Genomic DNA, 18,594 nt, shown 5'->3' with positions numbered 1-18,594 from the left:
CTAGCAATACCTTGGTTGACTTGCCCCTTTGTTTTCTTGGGTTCCCTGGCATTGTTCCCTATTAAAAATCTCACTGATGCTAAAGAAAGGAATTTCAGCACATGGCAGCTAAGAAACTTTGTGGTGCCAGGGCAAGGATCCCTCCACTCCCCAACGTGCCTGTCCAGCGGCTGCACACAGAGGTGCAGGGTACACCCTCCCCGCCGATCATGGACATGGCGGAGCTACAGTCCAGGCCAACAGCCCCAACCCGGACCTTCCACAGTCCCCTGCACTCAGGCCGGCGACAGGCCTGACGTTATCACCTGGTAATTCCTCGTAGAAAATGTGATTTTATTCTGGGGAGGCCAAAGTTCCCATCCCAGCCTCCCCTCCTCACACTGGCCCTTTTTGCCTCACAGGGCTCTTCACTTGCAAACCTCCTTTCCTGGGCCACACCTACTCCAGGGCTGGGCTCTGCCTGGAGACTCCTCAGCCAGGGCGATCTTGCCCTGGCTCCTCCTGCTACTGGCACCCCATCCAGCCCACAGCCCCACTGGATCCCTCCTCTCGGCCAGCCTCTCCATCCCTGGCTGGTCTCAGTAGCTTCCATCCCAGACCAATGTAAGGAAGGAGCTGGCCGTCTCAGGGTGGGCTCGTCCAAGCCATCTTCTGACAGTGCCTCTGCTGTCAGCTTGCTCCGAGGGCCTCAGATCTTGGAGGACTCAAGCCGAGGGCTCCAGGGCTCCGGGGGCTCCCGCAGAGCCCGCAGCTCCTGTTCCAACACCTGGTTGCGGCGATACATGTCCATGTAGCCGCCCTGGATCTCCCGCTGGTAGCGCAGCACCCGCTCCTTTTCCTCCTGCCACGTCCGCCGCTCCTGCTCAAAGCGCAGCGCCTGCTCCTGGCCTCGGAGCCGCTCCTGCAGGAGCTCGGCCCGCAGCTGCTCAGCCCCATCTCTGGCCTCACCGCCTCCCGCCTCCCCCAGCAGCCCCCTGCTCTTGCAGTCATCAGTCTCACAGCTGCCTGGGGCCTCCTCCCGCGGGGCCTGCTCCTGAAGGCTCCGCACGGCCTCCCGCAGCCGGGCCAGCTCTGCATCCTGGGCCTGGGCCTGTGCCCGGCTGCCCCGAAGTTGTGTCTTCAGGCTGAAGATCTCAGCTAGCTTCTGAGCCAGTTCCGCCTGGGCTTCCCGCAGCTGCTGCTTCAGGAGGCTGATCTCTGCTGTTTTCTGGCACACCTGAAGGGGGACAGGGACGGGCAAGAGCCAAGCAAAGCAGGTTGGGGGGGAAGCAGTCAGAGGGCAGGCAGAGGATGGCACGACAGCAGTGGGGGCAGGAGTCTCTGAATGCCGGGTCGCTCACCTCCCAGCGGGCTTCCTCCTCTGCTCGGGCACTAGGATCGGTCTCTGGGAGGCTGCCTGGGGGCCGGGGCTCCGGGCCCAGGCCCCGCTGTGCTAGCAGCTCCTTGCGTAGGCGCCGCTGCTCCTGCTGGGCCATGAACAGCTGCAGCTGGAGGTTGCGCTCACTACGCTCGGCCTTCTGGGTCACCTCGTGCAGTCGCTCCAGGTAGAGGCGCTTCAGCTCAGACAGCCACAGCCGCTGGCGCTCTTCCAGCACCTGCCCAGGGGAAAGGGCACTTGCCATGGCCCAAGATTCACACACCGCCCTGCCCCCCCTGGATGCCAAATGCCTGTACTCCCATGGCTGGCCCACTGCTCCAGCTGCTTCTGATATCCTCTGTCTCAACACCACAGGGTCCAGGGTGCAATGCTTTGGGCACACATGTGCCCCAACCCAGGATGTGTCCTCTGGAGGTGAAGTGTCCCCAGCACACAGCCCTCCCAGGGAGTCTCCCTCCCTCACAGCTTCCTGCAAGGACCACCAATGATATGACATCCCCACCATGTGGGGCTTGGGGAGAGAAGCAAACTCATCTCTCTCTTCCTTACCCTCCTATACCCAGAGCCCTGCAGGAGAGCTGGCAGGTGACCCTCTGTCTGCCCTGTACACTAATGCCAGGGGTCAGAACAGGTGGCCAAGGCAACAGCTGCTCTCACCTGTGTGAAGGGACTGGCGCCATCCTCCTCACCCAGGCCCCTCTTGAGCTCCTCACAGGTGTCCGGCATCACAGCCACCATGTCCTCGGCGGCGGGGCAGGAGAATTCGTAGGGGGGTGGTGGTTCGGGCAGGCAGTTCAGTAGAGCCAGTGGCCCAACCTCCTTGGAACCCCGTGAGGCCCGGTCCAGGGAGCCCCCAAGATGGTTAATGTGGCCCAGGGAGGAGCTGAAGGGGCCGGGGCCAGTGCTGGGACTGTGGCCAAAGCTGCCCCCGCTGGAGGAATCAGACAGACTGGGCTCGGGCTCGGGGCCACCCTCATCCAGGCTGAGGGCGTGCAGCAGCTGGGCACGGGCCTGGGCCTGGCTGGCCCGGGGCCCGGGGCTCAGGGGCGGGTGGCAGGCCAACGTGTGCAGGCTGCCATTGCTGCGCCACAGCTTCTGGCCCTTGTGGGCCGCCAGGCTCTGCATGGACAGGAAGCCTTTCCCGGTGCCCGAGGCCGGCTTGAATACTGATGGGCGAATGCGACACTGCCAGAAAGAGAAGGCAGGGATGAGGCTCTGGGCTGATTGATCTCTGATGCTCCCTCCCGAAGCCCCTGGGAATCCTCTTTGAGAACAAGGGGTACATGTCACCAGGCCAGCCCACAGCAAGACTTCCATGTCCTATCCCAGCCTCGGGGTCTTGAAGGAGGGCCCCCCTCCCTGCCCTGCCACAGTAGGGAGGGGAGGAGCCGAGGCACACCTTGTCAAAACGCCCCCGTTCAGGCAGCGAGGTCTTGCTGAAGTCACCAGCCCGAGAGTGCTCCCGGTAGTAGAAGGTGGCATAGTCGGCAGGCTCATTCCGAGGGGCCCGCTTGGTGGTCTTGCCATCCTTCTTGGGAAGGTGCAGGTAGCTGAGGAGCTCGCGCTGGCCCAAGCCTTTCCGGAGGAGCCCATCAGGCTGCCGGGAGCCCCGAGACCCTGCGAGCGCCGCCCGTAGCTCTTCCGGGGAAATGTCCTGCCGTTCCAACAGGCTGCCCACGCTGCCCATGGCAATGCCAGCAGGGCCTGGGGCTGTGGCCATGAAGTGTCACCAGGGCACAGGCGGCTGCTTCTGGGGGTTGGGAGGCTCCATCAGGGGCAGGCACGCACTTGCTGCCCAACTCTCCAGATGCCCTAAAACCAGGAGCTTGTTCTCTGTGTCAGCTCCCCCACCCCAGCCCACCCAGGAGTGGCAGATGTGGGCTCCAGAGAGAATCTGGAACAGGACCCCTAGAGAAAGTAGTAGAAGTCCCAAGGCTAACTGTCTAGCGCCCTAGTTCCAACGAGGGTCCAGGGTGTGACTGGGGTCACAGGGGTCCAGGACCTGAAGCAGTAGGATAGGGGCCCCTCCCAGGACTGAGCTGGCAGAATCCATCTCTGACTCTTAACTTTGTTCATTCTCCTGCCAGGCACCCAACATGGTGGGTGGGCGGAGGGCACAGGGAACCAAGACCAGTGGCCTCAGGAGCTCCAATCCTTCTTCTTCCTTGGGAGGGGGGGAAAAAAACCTCATTCAACCCCTCTTCCTGCAGAGGGTCAGAGTTTTCCCAAGGGAAGCACCTGGCATGGGTGGGGTCAGGGGCTCCAGTGGGACGGATACAAACAGGAAGGGCCCAGGGGAAGGAAGGATGGCAGGAACAATGGCCACAGTTTCCGGAACAGGTGCTCATGTTGGGGCAGTGGTAGGAGGCAGGGAGACGGGGCAGCCAGAGCCCCTGCCAGTCCCTCTAATATGCTGCCACTTCAAAGCCCACTGCCAGGCATCAGGGCACCATTCCTGACCCAATGTGTGGAGCCAATCAGTGTGTGGCCCTGGCTTCCTCATCTGGACAGTGACTATGTCAACTCTTATCACTCATGGATGCTGGGAGGGCTGGCTAAGATTAGAGGATAAAATACCCAGTCCATGGCCTGGCCCACAGCCAGGGTCAACACGGGCTAGCTGAAGCTGAGCTTAGCTGGTAGACACACTAACACCATCGGCGAGTGCCCGAGTGACGGGGTTATGGATTGCCTCCCACCTGTGGGGGACCACACTGTGGAAGGCAGGGCCTGTCCCCAGTGCCCCGCTGGATCCCCTGTGTCCATCCCAGCACTTGGCACACAGTAAGTGCTCAGAAAGGACCTGCCAAATGAACGAATGCCACCTTCTCTGCCTGTGTGCTACACTTAGACACAGTCATGTCCGACTCTTTGTGACTCCATGGACTGTAACCGCCAGGCTCCTTTGTCCAAGGGGATTCTCCAGGCAAGAATACTGGAGTGGGTTACCATGCCCTCCTCCAGGGAATCTTCCCAACCCAGGGATCGTAGCAGGGTCTCCCGCATTGCAGGTGGATTCTTTACCATCTGAGCCACCAGGGAAGCCCAAGAATACTGGAGTGGGTATCCTCTCCAAAGGATCTTCCTGACCCAGGGATCAAACCAGGCTCTCCTGCATTGCAGGTGGATTCTTCACCAGCTGAGCCACCAGAGAAGCCCCCTTCTCTGCCTCCTACCCGCTATTCCCATTCCTGAACAGACACCCAGCAGGCACGATGCAGCTACAAGTCCGACGTGCCCCGCCCCAACTGCCCCAATCCAATATCCTTCCGGGACACAGGCTGCCCCAAACAATGGTTAGGAGGTTCCATCTTCCTCAACCATTTCCAGGTTTTGTGTTTGTAGAAGACAAAGCTCTCAGCAAGGAGGGAGGGAGAGGGGTGGAAGGCACGGCTCTGCTCCTACACCCTGAGATCCTCAACCTTACCTTGGGCAAAAGAAACCTTCCCAAGCTTCCCTTTCCAGTCCCCAGACAGCTCAACCCCTCTGGGGGTGCCACAAGCCACACAGGTTAGGGGAGTCATCTAGATAAGGGATGACAGGTGCTGGGCACCTACAGTGATGCGGCCCTACGTAGGGGTCTCACAGAGTCCTGGCACATGGTTAACTGTCTGTGTTTTTTAGGTAAGGGCAATGGGGCTCCAAAAGATGAAGTGGCCTGCCCAAGGTCACAGAGCTGGTCAGAGTGAGGTGCTGGGCTGTGATTACAGTACAATGACTCGAAATGTCTAGTAGGAACCGACAATGTCACCCACAACCCAAGAGTTGGAATCAAAGCATCTTGCCTCCCACTCTGACACCCCTTCACCATGACAAGCCCACCGAGCAAAAGACAAGCCCACTGAACTCCTGTGACTGCTTCCTGGGGAGGTAGACAGCAGAGAATCTGGTCTCCAGTCCACCCTTACATTATCTCTCCATGGGACACCTCCCTTGACCATGCCTCAGTTTCCCCCAAATGGGAAAGACTCTACTTTCTCTGCCTTCCTGTAGGGTTGCCGTTGACAGCCAGCACAGGGACAGGGAGGTGAAAGGGCTCCTGAGCTGCAAGCCTGGTGAGAGCCTGGGGGCAGGGATGGTGGCAGGGGGAGCCAAACACGCCCATTCATCTCAAACACACACTGCTTCACGTTCCCCTGGCCACAGCCTCATTTCCTGTCTCAGGGAGCAATAATCAACTCCCCATAACCCCCACAGAGGGTCTCAGATCCAGGGGAGAAGCAGTCATGGGCCGAAACACGCACACCACGTACATACTGCAGTCCGGTCGGTGCCACCAGCGGCCCAGACGCTCCTCCGTGAGAGGACACAGCAAGGCTCACAAACACTCAAGGTCATCCATGCAGCACTGAGCACCTTCCACACACAAATACCCAGCTGTCCTTCCTAGCCCCGAGGCTGCTAGATGTAGGCGTGTGTGTGTGTGTGTGTGTGTGTGTGTGTGTGTGTGGCAAGGAGGGCATGGGATCGCTTTTCTTCACACTTGAGTTGAGCAATTTGAAATAACTCCGGAGCGACACAGAGGGGCACCAACAGCGCTTCCCTTTGTCTTTATCTAAGGCCCCCACCCTCCCCCCTCCTCTCTCCACCCCTCCTAGATAACTTCTCAGGCTGTATTATTAACTCCTCCCCCTTGGGCCAAGGCCCCTGGCTTTCAGGAGGCTCTCCCCTGCCCAGGTCTCAATCTGGGGACAGTCCTTTTTCCTAAGACTCCATCCACCTCCCCTGCCTTCCCCACATCCCCCAATACACACATTCCTTCCCGTTGCTTGGAAGCCCAGGGACTGGCCCAGGGCAGCTGTGTGGGAGAGGATGTGGTGGGGGAGGAGAGAGGGAGAGACAGCAAGTGCCTTGCAGCCCCAATGGGGAAAACAGGGCCTCCTCCCCCAAGTGCCTGGGCTTCTCTACCCAGAACTCATGACGTGCCTGGGGCCCAGAGCTCTGCACAGAGCAGAACCTCACCGCCACCACCCCACTGCTCTGCCAGCAAGCTTTCAGCTGGTCATGTAGGCCCTATTCTGCACAGGTCCTGGTTGGTCCCAACAGGGTCCTTTTACTCCTGCTTCCACCTTCCCCTCCACCCACTCCAAGATCAGACAGCCTGGACACTGGGAGCATCTCTCTGGACCAACTCTTGGTGGAGACCGGAGAATGGGGCTGGAATATGGCCCTGGCCATGAAGCAGAAAAAGACAGGACGCTCAGGGAGGCATCCTGGTGTCCCTTAGTGGGTGCCTCGTTGGGTCAGCCTGATGCTGGGCCTGGCACATGCTCACAACACACATGGGAGGGGAAGAGTGTCATCCCCTACTTCCGAGGAGAAAACTGAGGCCCAGGAGGTAAAATAAGGTGCCTAAAGTCACATTCAGCTGCACAGGAAAAAGTCCATAGGCTCTCTACATTTAGAAGCCTGCCCTGACCCCACTGCGCCATCTCCTCTGGAGTGCACCCAAAGCACTTGGGTAGGTAGCTCCCAGTCCGACCTCAACTGCCTTTAGCCCCTCGTGAGCCCTGGCCCCAGGGAGGGTCCCACCACCTGCTGGAGGATCAGCTTTGCTGAGGGGAGTGACTGCAGCTGCCCTTGAGGAATGGGACTGGAATGTCCCAGCTCCAAACGAGGGGGCAGTGGGTAAGAGGGGCCCAGGGAGGAGACGGGAGAGGCTGGCATTCCATAGCCCCATTTCAACTCATGAAGAGGCAGAGTCCTGCTGGAGTGATTCTTAGTATCACTAAGTCACTTGCGCCCTACAGTTTTTATCAGCCCTTTCATCATCTGATCTCCGAGACAGCTTCGTGGAGGCAGGCAAGACAGTAGTTACCCTTACCCCATCCTTCAGCTAGGTAAACTGAGGTCCAAAAAGAAGTGAGCTGCCCATGATTCCACATGACCAGCAATCCCAACTCCCCAGGCAAGGCCCTCTCTTCTGCCCCAGGCTGTCCCAGCCAGGAGTTACCAGCTGCCCTCCCTGGGTTCACACACTGCTGTGGATTATGTCTGCTCAGCTCCGTACACCTGCTTCTCCCAAGGGTACCTGCAACCAGGTTGGTTTGGATCCCAGTCCCCTCAGCCTGGAATACCCACTGCCTGCCCCTGGGTCAGGTAGAAATAGTGGAAACACCGCTGCATGGGCACTGTGAGCCCTGGAAGCTGCTAGTTCCATAGTCGCTGGCGTTAGCAGACTGGCCGCTCTCTTTCAGTCTGGCACATACACACCCACACACAGCCAGTCGGCAGGAGAGGAGCCCTGCCCAGGAGGGCTCTGGGAGGAGGCAGATCACCGGTTCCAGGACGGCCTCCTGCCTCTCTCCTTCCCGGGGCCGGCCAGGGAGAGAGCACCACGGCCGCGGGACAGGCTAAGCCCCTGGTGCAAGCCAGGAGACACCCGGTCTGCTCGTGGAGGCGGGAGGGAGGGGATTGCCGCGTCGGAGATGACAGGTCCCAGTCCTTTTTTCCGGACGCAGTCACGGCCCCGATTTCCGCCCGGCTCCAGACGGGCCCTCACTTTGGCCGAAGGTTGTGGCCAGACTGGGATGGTGCTCAGGATCCGGGAGCGTCCGCTCTTCACGGGACCCCTGACAGCAGGCTGGCAGCTGCCGCTCATACAGGGCTCATATAGTGGAGGAAGGGGTATCCCGGAGGGGGCAGGAGAAGACAGGAAGCCGTCTCTTGGGGAAGGTGGAGGTTGGCATCTCCATGGAATTTCCTCGCGGAAGGATGTGGCAGAGGCGAGGGCTCCCCCAGAAATGGGGGAGGTCCCCAAGCTACCTGAGGTTTGCCCCGAACGGATGGGCTGTGGGCGCGGAAGTCGAGGTCAGACTCCCGCGCCAAGGGCACCTGCCCCACCCCAGTGGTGGTTCAGGGGTCCCAGGGACTCCTCCAAGGAAAGCGCGTTTTGCATGGGTTACGGAGAGCGTAACCAGTCGCCTGCCCTTTCAGCACAGCTTCCCTGCCCGCGGACGGTCCCCGATCCCGCACCTCGGTGTTTCGGTGTCTGGAAGTAAGGGGTATCTGGGCGCACACATCACCTTGCCACCCCTGCCCACTTCTCAGACGGGAACCTCGCCCGCGTAGGGCTGCGGGCTTGGCCAAGGTCGCCGGGAAAGCTAGACCTCGGCGGCGGCCAGCCCCACCCCCCGAGGCCAGCCCCGGGCCGCGGCTCCAGCCCTCCGGTGCGCCCTACTCACCATGCTGGCGCCCATCCGCACCCCTCGCGCGCTGCAGCTCCCTTGCGCGCGGATTTGAACCCTTCCTCCAGGGCGCCAGCTCCGGCCGAGACTGCGAACCAGGCTGGAGCGGCCAGGCGGCAGGCGCCGGGAAAACGCGGGCGGGCGGGCTCCGGAGCCGGATTGGCGAGGGAGGGACGCGTTCGGCCGCGCTCGCTAGCCTGCCCCAGAGGCGGAGGGAAAACCCGGCCTGACTCACCGGCGTGCGGCCGACCCACAGCCCGGCCCGGGCCCCCGGATGTGGGGGGCGGGGACGGGGGCCACCCCCCCGCCCACCGCGTGCCAACCTGCGCCCCGCCCGGGCTCGCGACTCCAGCCTAGCCCAGCCCGCCGAGACGTCGCGAGCCGGTGGCGCCCAAGCCCCCTGCCGGTTGCGCACTGTGCGGCGGACGCCCGGACGCGCCGGCTCGGACCCGGGCCGGTCTATAACCCGAAGTGCGGCCTATGCTCCCAGAGGGCGTCCAGCCCGCCCCGCTCCTCCGCCGCCTCCTCCTGTTCTAGCCTAGCCCGTCCGGCTCGGTTTCCAGAACCCGGCAGCTTCCGAAGAGGCGCATTCCGTCCATCATCTCCCTGATTCTTGCCGCCTCCCCTTAGGTAAGCAGCATTATTCCCTGGCGAGGCTGAGCTAAATCGTACTCCGAGAGGTGTGGAGAGATTTGCCCAAGATCTCGGGCTCCTTAGCAGTTGAATTGGGCGCTGTGCTTTTGTGGAGGTTTTTTGGTGCCAAAGACTTATAAAGGGAGCAAATTCAGATGTCTTTAGTTCAGTTCAGTCGCTCAGTCGTGTCGGACTCTTTGTTACCCCACGGACTGCAGCACGCCAGGCTTCCCTGTCCATCACCAACTCCCGGAGCTTACTCAAACTCGTGTCCATCTAGTCGGTGATGCCATCCAACCATCTCATCCTCTGTCGTCCCCTTCTCCTCCCGCCTTCAATTTTTCCGAGCATCAGGGTCTTTTCCAGTGAGTCAGTTCTTCTCAGCCTGTGGCCAAAGTATTGGGAGTTTCAGCTTCAGCATCCGTCCTTCCAATGAATATTCAGGACTGATTTCCTTCAGGATAGACTGGTTGGATCTCCTTGCAGTCCAAGGGACTCTCAAGAGTCTTCTCCAATAACACAGTTCAGAAGCATCATTTCTTCAGTGCTCAGCTTTCTTCACCGTCCAACTCTCACATCCATACATGAATACTGGAAAAACCATAGCTTTGACTATACGGATCTTTGTTGGCAAAGTAATGTCTCTGCTTTTTAATATGCTGTCTAGACTGATCATAGCTTTCCTTCCAAGGAGCAAGCATCTTTTAATTTCATGACTGCAGTCACCATCTACAGATGTCTTCAGGGGCCAGGCAAATAGTGTGAGTCAGACTGGCAGGTGTAAGACAATAGAAGAGATGGAAACCGAGACAGAGGTGGACACCTAGAGGCATTCAGGTTCAAATATGAAAACAACTCGTCTTCTAAAAAAGGTTATAAATATATAGTGAGGTATGATCCAGCAATTCCGCTCCTAGATATATACTCTGAAGAATTGAAAACAGGAATTCAAACAGGCACTAGTGCACGGAGGTTTGTAGCAAGACTAGTCACAGTAGCCCAAAGGGGAAACAACCCACTTGTCCATCGACAGATGAATGGCCACACGGAATGCGGTGTGTCCAGAGATGGAATATTATTCAACCATAAAAGGGTGATTTGGATGATCCACCAGTTTTGCTGAACCAGACACTAAAGACTGCATGTGGTATGGTTCCACTTATATGAAGCAGATAAATCCAGCAGAAGGCAGATTAGGTCTAGATGCTGTGGGGAGGGAAGAATGAAGAGTGACTGCTTGATGGTGTAAAATGGACTGATTCCTGCCTTATCAGTAAATAAGGATGTCAGCGATTTCAAGGCCTCAAAGAGTGAATTTCTGAGCCCGGAGGGGCCCGAAAGGGAGAACAATGCCTGTGATCCAGCAGCTGTCAGCTGCTATCTTTCCCTATGTCACTCCCAGCAGTGAACAAGGAACTAAGGATGTAAAAAAGAAACAAGAAGCAAGATGCTGGCCCCAGATAGCTGAGATGTGTATGAAAGATTCCAGTGAGCCCAGAGCTTGCATCTTCCTATACATAGAAAAGGGCTAGATTCTTTAACTTGGGATATCTAGTTTTCCTTAATTAACAATAATCTTTGATGTTCAGTCTACCTGCTCCCTTTATTGCAAACTTCTATATAACCTGACTCCTTCCCCTGCCTCCTCGGAACAGTTCTTTCAAAGTTACTTGAGATGCCGTCCTCTGGGCTTGAAGTCCTAAGCATTCCCACCAAATAAAACAACTTTTCACTTTCAGGTTATGACTATATTTTTTAAATCGACAACAGATGTGGGGTTTCCTTTGGCGATGAGGAAAATGTTTCAGCACCACATAGAAATGGTGGTTGTACAATTTAAAATGGTTTGTTTTATATGATGTGAATTTTACCTCAATTTAAAATAAGAAAGACATCAGGACTTCCCTGGTGGCACAGTGGATAAGAATCTGCCTGCCAATGCAGGGGACATGAATTCAATCCCTGGTCTGGAAAGATTCCACATGCCACGGAGCAGCTAACCCCCATACCGTACCACAACTACTGAGTCTGTGCTCTAGAGGCCACATGTTAAAACTCCTGAGCCCACGTGCTGCAAGAGCTTGTGTTCCGCAATGAGAGAAGCCACCGTAATGAGAAGCCAGCTCACCACAGCTAGAGAGTAGCCCCCATTCCCCACAGTTAAAGAAAGCCCGCTCAAAGCAACGAAGACCCCGTGCAGCCAAAAATAAATAAATAATTAAACAAACAAAAAGACATCATGTTACCCTTGAATCAGATTTGGCCCACAGGCCACCAGTTTGCAACCCCTGTCTTCTATGCTGTCCTTACCAGTGTTCTAACAGTGGAAGTGCTAGAATTCAGAGGACCTGTCTAATTAAGAAAACTCATTAATAAGTATTTGGGGTTTCAGCTCTTGGGGAGCCCCTCGTCTGATAGGGTTACATATGAAGCTTTAGCACAAGTACACACTTTATCTTTGGGGGGACCTGAAAGAAGGCCTCATTGGGAAGTGGCTTTTGAGATGGTACTTGAAGGATGGGAGGCATTTCCATGGAGGAGGGTGCTTATGATGAAACGAGAACCTGTGGCTGGAGAAAGCAGCACATGGTCAGTGAAGGCAGAGCCTTCACCTTACTAGTGAACCCAGAAAGCTTACTAGTGAACCCGGAGCCGTGGGGTAGGAAAGGTCAGTGTGGGAAATGGAGCACAGGTGGCACATTTGAGCAGACTCAGAAAGGCCAGACGATGGGAGCCTCGGAGGTGTTGAGTGGGCGGACCAAGCTGGACTTCGGGGCATGTACACAGGCCCTATGAGGTGACTGAGGAAGGCAGGATGGATTAGAGGAGTGTTAAGGAATAGAAACAGGGCTACAGAGGGAAAGGGGAGTGAGGAGAGGAAGAGAGGAAGGATGTTCATGAGATGGTCTGAGAGAATTGACTTGTCTTGGCAAGAAATTCCGTGGGGAGGAGAGGGAAGGGATCAATGGTAAGTGACTTATCCAAAGTCTTCTAATCACCCCCCTACCCCCCAGTCTGTTTTTTCCCAGCCAGAGGGAGGTAGGAGGGGAAGGGTGTTCAAATATCTTAGAACAGGCACCCGTGCGAACATGGCGCTGCAAGCGGTGCGGAGCGTGCAGGCCGCAGTCGGCAGCCTGCGCGCCATCTCGGCACCTGCTCGCCGCGGCCCTGGAGACTGCGGGCGGGTGCCGTCGGGGCACTGCGCACCGGCCCTGCTCTGCTGTCGGTGCGGAAATTCACAGAAAAACACGAATGGGTAACAACAGAAAACGGTGTTGGAACAGTGGGAATCAACAATTTTGCACAGGAAGCTTTGGGAGATGTTGTTTACTGTAGTCTGCCTGAAGTTGGGACAAAGTTGAATAAACAAGAGGAGTTTGGTGCTTTGGAAAGTGTGAAAGCTGCTAGTGAACTCTATTACCCTCTATCAGGAGAAGTAACAGAAATTAATAAAGCTCTAGCAGAAAATCCAGGACTTGTCAACAAGTCTTGTTATGAAGATGGTTGGCTGATCAAGATGACATTCAGTAACCCTTCAGAACTAGATGAACTAATGAGTAAAGAAGCATATGAAAAATTCATAAAATCTACTGAGGAATGAAAATGGAACCCCTAAATAAACTACTTTGAAACAACTTAATCTAGCATAGTTGTCTTAAATTAGTGGTGGATAGATATTTAAAAAGCAACTTTTAGCAAAAGAAACTACTTGTAACAATGTTTCCTGAAGAAAATACCCCTTAACTTTCTAATGCCTTCAGATAAACACTGTATCTTTTCCACAGCATCCTGTGATTTTTAGGCTAGGCTCCAGTTACACTATTCAGAATTCCTGAAATTATCTCTGATAAAACTAATTACAAAAATTATGTAATTCAAGGATAACATGGTTATCTTATACCTTATATGACATTGTAACTTGCTTACAGCTATCCTTGGATTTGGGTCAAAATGATCTTCCCACTAGAAATAACTGGCAGTGGAGAAAAGTTTGTTAGTTGTATAGTGTCCAGTGAAGAATATTACTGTCTTAACTTTGCAATATACTGTGTTTGCTGGTGCTATTTTTATACAGTGAAGCAACAGCCTTGCAGGAGAATAAACAATTTAATAATAATAAAAAAAAAAAACCAAATATCTTAGAACATTCCAGGAGGAGGGAAAGAAATCAGATGATATTCTGGAGCCCAGAGATATAAAAACAGGGCAGGGAGGAGAGAGGGGCCAGAGAGTCCCCACTGAATAGAATACCAGGAAAATGGCTGCAACCAGAGACAGCAGCTGGTGGTGGGAAGCTGGCGGACCTTTGGCTGCTGGGCACCACGATGCAGAGTGCAGTGGGTTGGGACAGGAGTAGAGAGCAGCCTGACTCCATCTCTCTAGCAGAGCTGTCATGAACAAAAACAGAGCTCGGGTCTGTGGCCCCATCTAGCCTGGACCAGGCTACTGATCCCAATCTCCTGCACAGGCTCTGGTCTCTATACTGCTAAGAGCACCCCATCACTTCCCCTCAGAAGTTGAGGAGCTGGCCTGGTAGATGTTCCTTCCTGCCTGGCTTCTTGGAGCCCTCTGATGATGTCCGTGTCACCTGGATGGGGAGTGCAAGGCTGAGGGGACCAGCTGCCTTCAGCACTAATCTAGAAAGTGCCTCCTCTTCCTCCTCCTCCTTCTCCATAGCCATTCACCCTCACATCTCCCCATGCATATTCAGAAGCTTAACGGTTGTTCAGTTGCTACAGTCATGCCCAACTCTTTGTGACCCTAGGGACCACACCATGCCAGGCTTCCCTGTCCTTCACTATCGCCTGGAGTTTGCTCAAATTCATGTCCGTTGAATTGGTGATGCTATCTAACTGCCTCATCCACTGCCCCCTTCTTCTCCTTTTGCCTTCAGTCTTTCCCACCATCAGGGTCTTTTCCAGTGAGTTGGATCTCAGCATGAGGTGGGCCAAATATTGGGGCTTCAGATTCAGCATCAGTCCTTCCAATGAATATTTAGGCTTGGTTTCCTTTAGGATTGACTGGTTTGATCTTATTGCAGTTCAAGGGACTCCCAAGAGACTTCTCCAGCACTACAATTCTAAAGCATCAGTTCTTTGGTGCTCAGTCCATCTCTCACATCCGTACATGACTACTGGGAAAACCATAGCATTGACTATATGGACTTTTGTCGGCAAAATGATGTCTTTGCTTTTTAATATGCTGTCTAGGTTTGTCATAGCTTTCCTTCCAAGGAGCAAACATCTTTTAATTTCATGGCTGCAGTCACCATCCACAGAGATTTTGGAGCCCAAGAAAATGAAATCTGTCACTGCTTCTACTTTTCTGCCTTCTATTTGCCGTGAAATGATGGGACCAGATGCCATAATCTTAGTTTTTGAATGTTGAGTTTCAAGCCAGTTTTTTCACTCTCTTTCACCCTCATCAAGAGGCTCTTTAGTTCCTCTTCACTTTATGCTGTTAAAGTGGTATTATCTTCATATCTGAGGTAGCTGATATTTTTCCCAGCAATCTTTTCTTGTTCTCTCTTTTTCTCCCAGCAGTCTTGATTCCAGCTTGTGATTCATCCAGCTTGGCATTTTTCGTGATATACTCTGCCTAGAAGTTAAATAAGCAGGGTGACAATATACAATCTTGTCATACGTCTTTCCCCATTTTGAACCAGTCAGTTTTTCCATGTCCTGTCCTAACTGTTACTTCTTGACCTGCATACAAGTTTCTCAGGAGACAAATAAGGTGGTCTGGTATTCCCATCTCTTTAAAAATTTTCCACAGTTTGTTTTGATCCACACAGTGAAAGGCTTTCGCATAGTTAATGAAGCAGAAGTGGATGTTGGGGAGGGAATTCCCTTGCTTTTTCTATGAGCCAATGCATGTTGGCAATTTGATCTTTGGTTCCTCTGTCTTTTCTAAACCCAGCTTGTACATCTGGAAGTTCTTGGTTCACGTACTGCTGAAGTCTAGCTTGAAGGATTTTGAGCATAACCTTACTAACATGGGAAATGAGCACAATTGTCTAGTAGTTTGAACATTCTTTGGTACTACCCTTCTTTGGGATTGGAATTAAAACTGACATTTTCAGTTTTGTGGCCACTGCTGAGTTTTCCAAATTTGCTGACATTGAGTACAGCACTTTAACAGCATCATCTTTTAGGATTTTAAATAACTCACCTGGAATTCCATCACTTCCACTAACTTTGCTTGTAGTAATGCTTTCAAAGACCCCTTGACTTCACACTCAGGATGTCAGGCTCTATGTGAATGACCACACCATCATGGTTATCCTGGACATTAAGACCTTTTTTATATAGTTTTTCTGTGTATTCTTGCCACCTCTTCTACCGCTGTTAGGTCCTTACCATTTCTGTCCTTTATCATGCCCATCCTTGCATGAAATGTTCCCTTCATTTCTCCAATTTTCTTGAAGAGATCTCTAGTCTTTCCCATTCTATTGTTTTCCTCTACTTTTTTGCATTGTTCATTGAAGAAGGCCTTCTTTCCTTAGGGCATTAACCGGAGAGCATGACAATGAACCCTTTGGGTGACCTCAGTCCAGCCACCTCTGATGGAAAAACTAAGGTCCAGAGAAGGCACGTGACTTACTCCCCCAAAATATGTTTCAGAGCTAGTTCCTGAGAGCTGGACATGAAAGCTGGAAGTCTAGCCACCTAACAGTTCAACTATTCTCCTTCCCTGATGTAGACTGCCTCTTATTCTTACCTCTGTCCCCTTGGCCTTTAACCTCTGATCTGCCTTTCTGAGGCCTTTAAGAAGGTGGGCTGGCAAAGTGTTATTTCATTCCAAGTGAATGAAATACAGGATAATACAATGAAATCCAAGAAAATACACCTTGGGGTATTATCTACTCTAATAAGTAAATAAGGATGAATTATAATTAAGATAGAAGTTCCTCATAGATTAATATACTTCATTTCTATAATGTCTAATGGTTTTTGGAAACTGAAAAATAGTTAAAGTATTTTCCTTTTAAGTATATTAAAATTAACATTAGTAATAGTATATTCACGGTATAAAGCTTTCATTCCTTGGTGGCTCACATGGTAAAGAATCTGCCTGCAATGAGGCAGACCCAGGTTTAATCCCTGGGTCAGGAAAATCCCCTGGAGAAGGAAATGACAAACCACTCCAGTATTCTTGCCTGGAGAATTTCATGGACAGAGGAGCCTGGCAGGCTGCAATCCATCGGATCACAGAGAATCAGACACGACTGAACGACTAACACTTTCTACAAAGTAATGGATTGTTTCTGTTATATTTGTATTATAAAAAGGCAAATCAACTTAATTTTGACTATTGTTTAATAGTCAAATGTAATTTTATTATTTGTTTAATACTTGGCCGTGCTAGGTCTCTGTGGTGGCATGTGAGATCTAGTTCCCTGACCAGGGATCAAACCCAGCCCCCTTGTTTTGAGAGTGCAGAATCTTAGCCCCTGGATCACCAGGGAAGTCCCTAGGCATGGATTCTTTTTTTTTTTTTTTTCATTTATTTTTATTAGTTGGAGGCTAATTACTTTACAATATTGTAGTGGTTTTTGTCATACATTGACATGAATCAGCCATGGAGTTACATGTATTCCCCATCCCGATCCCCTCTCCCACCTCCCTCTCCACCCGATTCCTCTGGGTCTTCCCAGTGCACCAGGCCCGAGGATTCTTAAAAACAGGCATGGATTCTTAAAAACAATTATCTCAGTTTCTCATATAAAGCTTCCTGAAAATTGCCTCATAGAAATTTAGACATGGAGGGCTTCCCTGGTGGCTCAGTGGTAAAGAATTTGCCTGCCAGTGCAGGAGACACGGGTTTGATCCCTGATCCAGGAAGATCCCACATCCTGCAGAGCGACAAAGCCCGTGCACCCCAAGTATTGGGCCTGTGCTGCAGCGCCCAGGAACCACAGCCGCTGAAGCCACATCCTCTAGAGCCCGTGCTCCACGACAGGAGAAGACACTGCAGTGAGAACTCTGCACCACAACTGGAGTAGCCCCTGCTCCCCACAGCTGGAGAAAATCCCAGGTAGCAACGAAGACCCAGCAGAGTCAAAAACAAAAATAAATAAAATTATAAAATAATTTAGACAAGGCTATGTTGGCAAATCCGAGGATACTGATTCTTTAAAGTTAGAGAATATAATAATATAGCCCCAAATGACATGAAGCAAAAATGCATATAATTGAACTGAGAAACAGAAAGTTGAACAATAGTTGGAGATTTCAATACCCCACTTTCCATAGTGGATAAAACAGCCAGTCAGAAGATAACAAGGAAATATAAGACTCGAACAACACTATAATCCAAGCATTCCAAACCTAACATTCCATCCAATAGCAGCAGAAGGTGCCTTTTTCTCAAGTGCACATGGAGCATTCTCTAGGATTGGCCATGTGCTAGGCCATACAACAAGCCTCAGTAAGTTGAAAAGGATTGAAATCATACAAGTTATGTTCTCTGGCAATGGAATGAAATTAGATATCAACAACAAAATTGATTTGGGGAATTCACAAATATGTGCAAATTAAACAGTACTCTTCTATGTAACCAGTGGGTCAAAGAAGAATCACAAAGAAAATCAGAATATACATTGAGATGCATTAAAATGACAGAAGTTTATTGGATGCAGCTAAAACAGTCCTTAGAGGGAAGTTTTTAGCTATAAATATTATTTGACTGTAAAAAGGAATGAAGTACTGATACCTATTACAACATGAATAAATGTTAAAACCACTATGCCGAGGGAAAGAGACCAGTCTCAAAAGGCCACATATTATATGATTCCATTTATATAAAATGTCTAGAATAGGCCAATCAATAGACAGTTGATTAATGGTTTCCTAGGGTTGGGGATTTGGGAGAAATGGGGAGTTACTGCTAACAGTCATGAGGTTTCTTTTTTGGATGATGAAAATATTCTAAAATTGATACAGGTGACAGCACCACTAGAAATCACTAAATTATACATTTAAATGAATTAATTAAATGGCATGTGAATTATATTTCAGTAAAGCTATATTCCAAAACAAGTTAAATTTGAAAGTTGAAAATATCCTTGAAATACAGCACAAAAGTGAAATTCTTTATGTTAATTTGATGTTCTTCTTTATTTTAACCTAACTGGGGTCACCTTCAGTTTTGTAAAATATTCTATTCATTGTGTTTGCTTTTCCACCTTCTTTCTCCTGTACCTTCCATGAATTATCACATTCTCAGACACAACAACCACCACATTTAGTCAAATTTGTGTATCATAGAGTTGATGTGGTTTCAGTCATAAACAATAAATGCCAACAGCATCAGAGAATGAAATAAAAAAAAAAAAAAAGAAGGGCTGGGCAGCGGTGGGGGTTCAATGCAGTGAACTCTGCTTAGCCTCCTGGG

General features: G+C 51.9%; 1 protein-coding gene, 1 long non-coding RNA gene and 1 pseudogene across 5 annotated transcripts in view; 2 read left to right on the top strand and 1 right to left on the bottom strand.

The window, feature by feature from the left end:
• Positions 1-312: 312 nt before the first annotated feature.
• Positions 313-8,653, bottom strand: N4BP3 (NEDD4 binding protein 3). Of its 2 annotated transcripts, none has more exons than XM_020874025.2 (5): positions 8,563-8,653; positions 2,778-3,128; positions 2,036-2,563; positions 1,341-1,595; positions 313-1,216 (listed from the first exon to the last, which is right to left on the bottom strand). In XM_020874025.2, the coding sequence occupies exons 2-5, from the start codon at positions 3,096-3,098 to the stop codon at positions 689-691; spliced, it is 1,632 nt and encodes a 543-aa protein (XP_020729684.2). In that variant the 5' UTR covers positions 3,099-3,128; positions 8,563-8,653; the 3' UTR covers positions 313-688. The 2 variants fall into 2 exon arrangements, with proteins under 2 accessions (XP_020729684.2, XP_070321277.1); XM_070465176.1 differs by having other exon boundaries at positions 2,778-3,125; positions 8,563-8,652.
• A 456-nt stretch (positions 8,654-9,109) lies between these two features.
• Positions 9,110-18,594, top strand: part of LOC139034364 (uncharacterized) — a 69,133-nt gene continuing 59,648 nt past the window's right edge. For 2 of the 3 annotated variants that reach the window (XR_011486820.1, XR_011486817.1), the window contains exon 1: positions 9,110-9,195. This is a non-coding gene — a long non-coding RNA (uncharacterized lncRNA). The remainder of the gene's footprint in view (positions 9,196-18,594) is intronic. The other variant, XR_011486818.1, reaches the window with a different exon arrangement.
• On the top strand, positions 12,273-13,333 carry LOC110125128 (glycine cleavage system H protein, mitochondrial pseudogene; annotated as a pseudogene).

Source organism: Odocoileus virginianus, chromosome 3, assembly GCF_023699985.2.
Source record: "Odocoileus virginianus isolate 20LAN1187 ecotype Illinois chromosome 3, Ovbor_1.2, whole genome shotgun sequence".
Taxonomy (NCBI): domain Eukaryota; kingdom Metazoa; phylum Chordata; class Mammalia; order Artiodactyla; family Cervidae; genus Odocoileus; species Odocoileus virginianus.
The sequence above is the reverse complement of the archived record's forward strand: the minus strand, read 5'-3'. Positions and strand labels throughout refer to the sequence as shown.